Source organism: Lichenostomus cassidix, chromosome 4 (genome assembly GCF_008360975.1).
Source record: "Lichenostomus cassidix isolate B80296 chromosome 4, HeHo_3.0, whole genome shotgun sequence".
In the NCBI taxonomy this organism is placed as follows: Eukaryota; Metazoa; Chordata; class Aves; order Passeriformes; family Meliphagidae; genus Lichenostomus; species Lichenostomus cassidix.
In genome coordinates, this window is record NC_139484.1 from 24,442,929 (window position 1) to 24,453,956 (window position 11,028).

The window sequence follows — 11,028 nt, forward strand, 5'->3', positions numbered from 1 at the left end:
ACAGCGTTCTACATGGTTTACAAACCAATTAAATTACATATTTTGCCACATTGCCATATTTGTTTTTTATTATCAGTTTTAACTAAAAAAAAATAAATTAAAGGAAACATCTCAAAGTTTCCAAAAACTTTGCAAGATAGAAGAAAAAAAAAATCCCACAGAGTTACAAAACAAAAAATGTCTTCCAGAATGTATAAACCTGCTCCAGTTACAAAATAACCAAAACCCACAGAGCTGATTTCAAAAATAACCCCCAGTTTGCATCACCTCAACATGCAAATTCTGTCCAAAGGCACAGGTTTGTGTTGAAATGTTATTTCAATCCAAGGAACAAATCCAAAAAGAAGGGGCTTTTATAGAAAAGATGCAGAAATACAGACTGTTACCAGAAAAAGTTAGATTTAGTTTCTAAATAGATAAAATAGACAGTACAAAGAGTCAGAATTGGTTAAAGAGAAATTTAAAAAAGGCAACACACACACAAAGAAAACAAAAAGCCCAATACATTCCAAAACTCGACCAGAATTAAACAGGAGACAGTATCAAAAAAACAACTCTCCCTGAGCACTGAAAAAAATACATTCTCAAGTTACTATCTGTCCCAAAGCAATTTCCTGCTAGTCTACCTAAAAATAGTAACAAAATTGCATCAAGATCTTATATTTCACAAACATTCAACTTTGCATGCAAAAAGGAGCTACAGCTAAGTAGCTTTTCAAAAGAGCAGCTAAAACAAAAGGATCCTCAGAAATCCATGGCTGTACCTGTTAACCAGACTGTGCATCCACGAAAACCACTTCTTGTTCCTACCACTTGGCCTCTCTTATTCCGGCTGACATGATGAGCTTGGTAGGTAACATTGGTTGCCCTTTGCATTCCCTGTAAAAGAAGAAGTTGATTAGGTCTCTGAGTGATAAAGAGTGAGTTGGCAAAGCAAACAAATTCATTCACAGGCACAAAAAAAGACTTGGAGACAGAAAAATGGAAGTAAAACCAATATCCATTCCATCAGCTCCAGCATGGACCAAAGGAGATACAGGAAATTAGAAAAGTCACCCATGGCAAACCACATCTCTTGTGCTCCTTCAGTGAAGCTTGGAACTGACAGGTTAATCAACTACTACTTTCAAATAAAACTTGTTTAAGAAAAATCAACTATAAAAAAGACAGATGAACTGACAGAGCTGCTTGACTTGACTTCTATTCAAGTAATTTCAGGAATCTACTTGGTAGAGTACCATGGAATAAAGACCTGAATGGAAGAGGGGCCCTAGAAAACTGGTTAATATTCAAAGATCACCTCCTCCAAGCTCAAGAGTGATGCATCCCAACAAAGAGGGGGGAAAAAAGAGGCAAAAAAAAGCCAGTTAACCTGCATGGAAAACAAGGAACTCCTGGGCAAACTCAAACACAAAAAGGAAGACTACAGAGGGTGGAATATTAGGGAAAATGTGGGCCCTCTCTGGAAGGAAAAGGGAAACATAGTTACCTGAGACATGGAGAAGGCTAAGGCAAACAATGACTTTTTTTGCCTCAATCTTCACTGACGAGTGCTCCATTCACACCACCCAAGTCAAGAAAGGCGAATGCAGGGACTGGAAGAATGAGGAGCCATTGCACAAAGTAGGAGACGACCAGCTTCGAGGCCATCTAAGGAGCCTGAAGGTGCACAGGTCTGTGGGACCTCATGAGATGCAGCCATGGCTCCTGAGAGAACTGGCAGAGGCTGTGGATAAGCCATGATCAATCCACATTTGAGAAGTCACAGCAGGGTGGTGATGTTAGAAAGAGATGAACATAAGTCCATTTTTAAAAAGGAGAATAAGGAAAACCTGGGCAACTACAAACCCATCAGTCTCACTTCTCTCTCCACCAAGATCATGGAGCAAAGCTCCTGGAAACTGTACTAAGACACACAGAAAATGAGGAGATGATTTGTGACAGCCAACATGGCTTCACTAAGTGCAAATCATGCCTGACAAATTTGGTGGCATTGACTCTTATGCTCATTTTTAATTCTCAAGAGGCCTTTTCACTGTAAACAATGCATGTCTCTTCCAATTTTCAGTTGAGCAGATACCTCCAAGCCACCGTGCCCTTATGCATGCTATTGTCAGTCTCCAGGCAAGAGACAAGTTATCATAGATTCTAAATGTTTAAAGAAAGCACTATTTCAAGGAAATTTTTAAAGAATTTCTTTTACAAGATGGGAATTTTTTTATCTAATTTTAATTAAAATAAAGCTGGTTACCAAGTTTCTTAAAACTATTCATCATAATAATCTGCTCTACAAATATCTTCAGTGAGATGACACTGCTGTCAGACACATTTCACAATCTAAAGTGAGAGAGCCCACAGGAAGATCAGCCTTGGCATCATCTTAGACTTTAATGATATCTGGCTATATGAACTTTGTTTGTAAAAGATCAAGACTGCCAGACAGCGTACGAACAATCAAACAAAAGAGAAGGCTTAAAAAAAAGATGAGGGGGTGAGGGAGGAGAGGGATTAGTGGTATCTGTAATGCTGCTTTGGCTTCTCTTGATTACAAATGTATTGCACTATCTTCTCTTTCATAATTGTACCAGTGCTAGTTGAAAATGAAAACATGTATATTTATTATAAAAGAAAGGAGTAGATTTCTCTATGGAGTACTAGCTAAGAGCTGGTCATAGTTTCAGAGAGAGACACCACAAAGCAGAATTAACAAAAAATGGTATCTACTTGTGGCTTCAAGGACTGCTGCTACATCACTCTTCTATTCAAAGGTTAATCTATAACTTAATTGGAAATTACGAAATTGTGTGATTGTATGTCCCCACTTTTATACACAGCTGGGGTCATAGTTAATACAATCAGAAACTCAAGGTAAGAACTTATGTTCAAGTTTTTAAATACAATAACTCTGTAAGTCAGTGGTGATAGTCCAGCAACTAAAATTAGATGAAGTCTAAATACCAACCCAGAAGAAACCACAACCTGCAAACAGGTTATAACCATACAAAACGAAGCTATCCTTGCTGATGATTTTATCTTAAAATAATTTATATCCTAAAACAAAGCTGTTTTGTGTGCAAAGTCATTGCAATACAGTTAACTAAAACCAAAAACTCAAAAGTTAAAAAATTGAAGTCTTTCTTCCTATAGCAGGAAAAATTAAGCACTACATAAAACTGGAGATCTTAGTGAGCAAGTGCATAAATTGTGGAATTAAAACCAACAAAAGTAATTGAAGTGCTTCAATTAAAAGATATACAGTGTATAATGAATGAACACAGGCATTCAAACTAATACAGTAATAGCTACATTCTCTCTCATTAATTCCAGTTGTACTGTACTGTACCAGGCACTGGATAAACAGCAATCTCAAAGCACAAATCCCATGCCACTGTCTCAGTAAGCTCTCTTACAGTAAGACATAAACCAAAACATGCTTTGCTTTTGATCCCTGGCAAAGAGTCTACTATCAGGCTTGTACAGTGGAGGTCAAATGTCTTACTCAAGGAGACCTCTTCCAGTCCATATTCCATAAGTTACATCCATTTTCTCTCTTTTCCAGAACTAGGAAAGCAGAAATGAAACTGATCAGGTTATTATATTAGGTTTACAAAATGCATGAAACTTTAAGGAAGCAGGCCAAAGGGATTCTCAAAATGACTAAAAAGACACAACTTTTATGGAAAACAAGTATTAATACCTACTTAGCAGAGATGAGAAATCACAGCAATGAGAAGGCCAATTGACTGCTAGAGGGCAAGGCACACAAGTGCAGTGGAGCAGCCAGCAAGCTGAGCAGAGGGACAATAACCCACTTGTACTTCAGAAGCAGGCATCTAAGACTAAAGGTGAAAGAGCCCAAAGGGTCTGCATGCACTCAAAAATACACCCGCCAGTCACCAGTTGCCCCACCTTTTGCATCTCTGCACAGGCATACAAACAAGGCAGCTCAGTACTAATCCTGGGCAAAGCAATACCCAAATCCCCCTTATCTTTCAATAGAAAACCACTTTTTATAGAGGTGCTCTAAAAAGTTAATAATTTAGCAAGTCATTTGCTTTGCTAAAAAAAACCAAAAAAAAAGTAGTTCCCTAATTATGTTCACTTCCCTATTAACTAATTTGCTTCGATATGATTTGCCCACACCGCTGAGCAAAAAAAGCTGGACAAGCTGAACATTGGATCTTCAGCAATCCAGGTTTTTAATTACTATCCCTGACATACACACTTACTACAAGTGTTGATGTGGCACCAAAAACATACTCACTGGCGCATGTTGTTTGTGCTCTTAAATTATTTAGCCAGTCTTCAAATTCTTGTACATATAATTTGATGACTATCAATTGATGAAATTATATGGCCATCCAAAAGGATGCCAGACATAAAGAACAGTCGTTTCCTTTTACACTATATCAAAGCATCACTCACCTTGGAGATCTATATTGACAATGTTAAAATAAATGAAATGTAAGAAAACATGCAATGGAAAAACTCAATGTAATGAGCAAGCACTCTTTGAATAAGCTATTTTAAAATTCGAATCCTAATTACATTAACTATAGTAATCACTGCTGAAAGGGCACACTGTATTTTTGTAAAAGAGCTAATGAAAAAAGGGCATTAATCATCATTTATCTGCTTTTTTTACAACCATTGGATATTTCCACTCTGACATCCCCACAAAATTATGTCTTCCACCCTGCAACATACTGCTTCCTGCATTATGTAGACAAACACTGCATCTTAATATTTTCCCTCCCACTTCACCACATTAAACAGAAATAATGCTTCAGTCCACTGTGTTTCACTATCGCAGTAATGTCAGCTGAGCATGCTGACATATTCTTCCTTTCTTCTCCCCTGCTATGCTGGTTCATTTCTCACATGAAATCAAAATTGCTCTAACAGGCAAATATCTTTGTACTGAAGTTAAAAAATGGGTATTAAAGAAATTCTTTCATAGATGTGTACTGGAGAGTTGCAATGATAAAGCAAGGAAGGATAACTCCGCTGTTTACTTTTTCTGGCATGAAGGTAAAATTTCAAGCTTTGCAGGTGGTTCACCAAGGAAATGAATAACTGCAGACATCTAGGAACTACAGGAACAAAAGAAAGATGATGGGGGTAAAAAGCAAATACTAACTCTGTCAATTTCTCTACACAGACTTCCTGAGAGAGATGACCCATTCTTTTTTCTTATCTTTCTTGATGTTTTGCCCAGTTACATCTACTTTTTTTTTTTTTTTTTTTTTGCCAAAGCCAAATCAGACTATCAGTGCCAAACACCTTTGATGCAAGAACACAGACAGGCATGAAGACAACATAAAGCAAACCCAAGTGACAACACCAAAATCAAAAGACGGCCAAAGGAAGAGATTATTGCTTAATTGTTTTATGGTTAACAGACAGGTGGCATAAGCTGAATTTATTCTTCATTACTTCCAAGCAACAATAAAATATTGTGCTTCTATGATCAATATCAAATTTTAAGTTTTCACAAAGCAAGACCTCCAGGGAAGGAAGTAAGTCTTTCCATGGCCAGCAGAAACTCCCCAAGCTGCAGCACCAAGCTGGGACAGCTTTAAGGTGGAAGTATCAGAAAAAACAGACATGGTTTCCACACAAACCATATATACTGAAGAAACTGTGACTTATTCCATGTCCTTCTGCTCTACGATGAGTGCTGGTTCCCCAAGCTAAGAACTCCCATAAGCTAGCACAAGCAACACATGCAGCCTCCCCTCTGAATTGCTGCCTTACTTTCAACGCCTTTCTCATTTCCCAATGTTCTTTAGGTCATTTGTTAGCTTGCCTACCGTGTGCCTCTTATAAACCAGGGATACTCTGATAACAATACATTTTTACAACATTTATTCTTCAGCACTGATAACCAAACCATAGTTTTCTTTTTTTCCCTGCAAAGTTCTGCTCAATAGGCAAACAGCAAGTCAAGCAGATGGAACATTGCCCATTTTTTCTGTCTACATACAAACACAAGCAAGCAAAACAGACATGGTTCCAACAAAAAAAAATCAGCTTCCAAGAGGCTAAACCCACATATTTAGATGAGGTTTCTAAACCAAAAGATTTGTCAAGAATACCTTTCATTGGTTACATTCTCAAATTCTGATTTGAAAATCTGTGCTTTGATTTGGATAACTGTGCTTGGGAAAGAAGGACAAGCCCAGAAATTATATCTGAGCAATAACACCTTTTAGTCTTTTAAAAACTTAACAATTCCTCAACCCATATTCTGCCATAGCCTACAGCATTACATTTTCTCCCACCTACAACAAAAATTCTTAGTTGGATCCTTACAGTTGCCACCAGAAAGCAGTTTGCCACAGAGATACCAATACAATAAGTTGTTAAAACACCTCTGCATGTGGCACCACCTGATCTGCCAAATGCACATCTGCCACTCACACAGACCAGGCTCTCCTTTGCCAGGTGCTCTAAAGCTGGGACAGTTTGAAAGATCACAGCAGCAGAAATCACCCAGAATGTTCTACAGTACTGTGGATACAAGCAATTCTGTGCTAAAGACACTATCAGAAGTGTGTCTTCGCTTGCAAGCTGCTGCAGTACAAGCATGACCAAAGGCAGAGACAGCTTATTGACCAGTGCTGGAGGGGACTGACCGGCTGGCATCAGAGAAGACGGATAAAAAATGAAGCCAGAATTACTCCACTGAATATGCTCTCAGAAACAAGAAACAAGAACTGGAGAAAGCTCTCATTCAGAGTCACCTGCAAGCTGACACAACAGCTCAGTTGTGCTAGGAATTCAAGCCACTCTAAGGAAAGCATTCCACACCTCTCCTTGTCGAGCCAGTATAATGGCAGTGCCTGTAGCTGTGCTGGGCTCTGTAACTGGGGAGTATGCTGTGCTCAGAGGTGGGCTTGGCAAGGGCATTTCCACAGACAGAGGTGTATTTTGAATAGCACTGGAACCACCGAGACATTCTGAAAGACAAGGCTCTGCCTACCCTCCTAGGGGCTGCCAATTCCATCAGGGTAAGTCACTTTGACTTTGCTCTCCACTGAACAGATGCAGAGCCAGAAGTGCCAGAACATTTGCCTGTGGAGCGTGTGAATCAGCAGCATTTTTGTTCCTGGTGAAGCTCATTGGTTTATAAAGAGCATTTCAGTTGAAGTCTTCTGAAGAAAAAGGGAGAAGCAGAAGACTTCCTCTGCTTGCCACGTAGCATAGAAGGGATTGCCAACCTCAACTGAACTCAGCAAACACTTAATATCTGTTGAGGAATTTCCCTGGTTTGGACAAATCTATCTTGGCTTTGCTTATGACTCAGAAAATGATACAGAGTAACTTTTGCACACACTTTGTTAACCCCACCCAGACATCGTCTATTTCACTATCTTCTAAACATCCGATTTTGCTTTTTCCTAGTGGAAATTGAAAGAATGTAACTTACAGATTACACTCTAATGTAAACAAGTTTGAGCTTGTACACAGTGGAAGACACTTGGACAGGCATAACATCTACCGACCAGTACAACACCAACTTCCCCGTTTTTCAGGCAACAGCTCTTTTATCAGGAGAGCTGTGGCCTGCACTACTCGCAGCAAGACTTCAAAGACTGATTTACACCCTTACGTTCATATCAAATGTTTTCTGGATCTTATTTCTCGCCTGTTTCAAATCAGCGTTGGTTGAAAGAAATCATACTTTCTTTTTCTTTTTTTTTCCTCGTCTTGCACCATCAGAGGTATCAAATGTTCTCAAAGGCCTGCAATGTCTCTTCTAAATAGCTGCATTTTGGTCTTTGCTGTAAACCGATCTTCCCCCATCTTTTTGAACAAGAATGAAGGCTTTGGTTAGATTTTTTTCAGCCCTGTCTCGACAGTTTTCCACATAACACCCGCCATACAAAGAACCCCAGTCTTTGGCCAACCCAGGTTTATGAATGGCCACATTGTACATCGCATTCTTAAAGTCTTCCTTCTTCCAAAACGCTGGGAGCCGCGGGCTCCCGGCGGAAGAGGCAGGGATGAAATCTCCAGACGCCGGCTCCTCTCCGGAGGGGCCTCCTGCCCTTGCCCACAGCCGCCCCGCGGGGCTCCCGGCCGCGCTGCCCTCGGGGCCTGGGTCTGCCGCTCCGTGACCGAGCCGCACCGCCGCGCCCCCGCCCAGCATCCCTCCCGGCCCGGGCGGGGAGCGGGACACCGAGCCCCCCGTCCCAGCTCCCGCTGCAGCGCGCTGCCACATCACCACGGCGCTCGGCCGCTGCTTCCTCCCCTCTGCTCTGCCCCCGCACGCCCCCCTGCCCACCGGCGCACCGCCCGCCCGCTCACCCAGCTCGGCACCCTGTTGCTCAGCTTGACTTTCTTGCACTGGCTCTCGGGCAGCTCCATGGCCGCGGGGGCAGCGAGAAGAGGAGGAAGGGGAGCAGGACGCGCTTTCCCGACTGATGCTCGGCGCGGATGAAGCCGCTGCCGCCGAGGAGCTGTGCCGTCTGCGCACTCCCGCGACTCGGCCAAAGGTGGTGCGGGGAGGAGCCGCGGCCCGGCGGCCGGAGGGAGGGACGGAGGGAGGGAGGGAGGGAAGGAGGGAGGTGGCTGAGGGGAGAGGGAGCCCCGGCAGCCCCGCTCCGCGCCTGCGTGCGCCGTGACGTGCCGGGGAGGGGGTGGCCGCCACTTCCGCCGCCTGTGCTCCTGCTCTGTTGGTGTCTATGTCCCTGTCCCTACCTCTGTCCTTCTCCCTGTCCCTATCCCTGCCCTTGTCCATGACACTGCCACCCCCCGCGGCCCGGCCCTGCGCCCACGAACGCAGCTCTCTTCGTTCGGGAGGACGTAGTCCTACGCTATGACGAGAGAAGATAGCCCGAAGGTGCGCCAGGGGAGGTGTAGATTCGACACTTGGAGGAATTTCTCCACTGAAAGGGTGATGAGCCACTGGAATGGGCTGCCCAGGGAGCGGATGGAGTTTTCGTACCCGGAGGTGTTTAAGGAAAGACTGGATGTGGCACTTATCTCCACGGTCTGGTTGACACGGTGGCGTTCGGTCACAGGTTGGACTCGATGATCCCAGAGGTGTTTTCCAGCCTCATTGATGATGTGCTTCCCACCCACTCTGCACTACAACGTTAGGCTCGGCGGGCATAGCGGAGATGTTCTCTGGAGTGTGGTCCTTCCACCTTCTCCACTTACACCGAGGAGAGGCTGCTACCGCCTCGGGAAAAGCTGGGGCCCGGGGCAAGGTGCGAAGGGGCTGCCGCGTTATTCCGTGACAACGAGTTCCCCAGCAAACAGATCTAATCCCGTGCTGCGCTCTAGGAAATGTGTCTTACTGTGAATTTAGAGCCAGAAGTTCTTGAGTTCTTATTTCCAGAACAGAACTGCTTTACAGTTGGATTCTAATCTTAAGGTGGAGACAATGCCATGCTAACGGGAGTGGCATATACTGTTTAAATATTACTCTATTATAATAGTTCAAGAAAGTAAGTACTTTAGCACTTAAGTGTTGTAGGTGGAAATGGTGCTGTAATCACAGGAGTTGCATTCACTGTAAAAACATTAGGTTATTTGACATCTGGAGCGTGTTTGTTCACTGACAGTTCAAATAGGAAATAAAAATGCCCTTTTTGTGGATCAATGTTTACTCCTCCTATATCAGAAAGACATCATTCCAAAGAAACGAAGGTGTTGGCTTAAAAGCATGTGTTGATATTCTGATTAAAAGCTTAAAATCTTTATGCAAAATAGATGATGTCTCTGAAATTTAAAAAAAAAAAGTTAGAAATGCTCTCAGCCAGTTTGAAGTTCTGATGGAATTAATACAACATAACTAAGAAATTTAAAAATCGCATTTATTTATTTAGGCTTGACTTGAATGTTATACCACACGTTGTCCTGCAAGTAACTGTTCAGGTTCACATGGTCCCAGGCTGTATTCTAATCATGACAAACAGTGACAGAGCCAGGGCAAAATCTCCCATGCAATGCTCTCCCAGGCATGGAAAGACAACTGGCACACTGCCATAGAACAGTGAGTTGAGATCTTCCTTCTGTTGACTATTCAGTTACGTCTGGGGTGTGCTTTGTTAGTGTGCTTTGCACAACATTGTTTTACATGGCTTAAGAGTAATTATCAGTGTTGTTTGTAGTCACATTATTTTAAAAATTCTACTGTTATTTTATTCTGATTGTATTGATATAGATGGTACTGTTCATTCTGCAGTCTGAGAGACAACATTGGGAAGACAGTAGTTTGCAAGAGTTGTAGATTAAATCCAAAAACCAAGGCAGCCCTCTTAACCATGCAGAAGTTGTCTCTTACTGGTCCATTTGGCTCCTCTGTAATACTCACACATTGGCTGGGAACAAAACACTTTGGATTTTTTAAAATGGTCTGCACAGTAATTTAGCCTTGGTCAGCTGTTTGACAGCAAGAAGCCCCATCCTATCACAGGACCTTTTCTGCTATGTACTTTCTAAAGAAGTGTGGCATTCTGATTTGAAGGTTGAGAAAACAAGGTGTTGAGCACAGGTGATGTTTTAGACAATGGTATTTACAGTTTGAAAAAACACAAGAGAAGAAAATGCAGTTGTATTGATCAGCATGTATGCACAATGCCCAAACAGACTGAAGGCAGGGTGCTGCATGATTCCTTCCAGAAACCATTGAAAAAACCCTGATGAACAAACTATATACTAGAGAAATACAAAGTATGTCTGCAAATATAGACCCTAGTGGTCAGACAGATTACATAATCTTAGAATGTAATTTTACATCATTTCTGAACAGCAATTCCTAAAACAAAACACCTTTTATGATTACACCAACACTCTAAAATAATGTACACATAAATACATATGCATATAGTAAATACCGTAGTAAAGGCATATGGATGAGGTGTATCACAGAATTGGTAAGTCTGGAAGGGACCACAGTGTCTCATCTGGTCCAACCTCCCTGCTCAAGCAGGGTTATCCTAGAGCACATGTCACAGGATTGCATCCAGTTCTTGAATCTCTCCAGTGAGGGAGACCACACAACTTCCTTACTGG

At 42.1% G+C, this 11,028-nt stretch overlaps 1 protein-coding gene and 1 long non-coding RNA gene across 2 annotated transcripts in view; one reads left to right on the forward strand and one right to left on the reverse strand.

Moving 5' to 3' along the window:
* PAPSS1 (3'-phosphoadenosine 5'-phosphosulfate synthase 1) overlaps positions 1-8,558 on the reverse strand; it is a 40,911-nt gene extending 32,353 nt beyond the window's left edge. The window contains exons 1-2 of the mRNA XM_085058352.1: positions 8,314-8,558; positions 765-879 (exon numbers count right to left, since the gene is read on the reverse strand). Coding sequence (XP_084914478.1) covers positions 765-879; positions 8,314-8,373 — 175 coding nt within the window. The 5' untranslated portion in view covers positions 8,374-8,558. The remainder of the gene's footprint in view (positions 1-764; positions 880-8,313) is intronic.
* A 15-nt stretch (positions 8,559-8,573) lies between these two features.
* On the forward strand, positions 8,574-10,275 carry LOC146438076 (uncharacterized). Its single transcript, XR_014851659.1, has 2 exons — positions 8,574-9,674; positions 9,840-10,275. It is a non-coding gene; the product is annotated as an uncharacterized LOC146438076 (long non-coding RNA).
* The last annotated feature ends 753 nt before the right edge of the window (positions 10,276-11,028 follow it).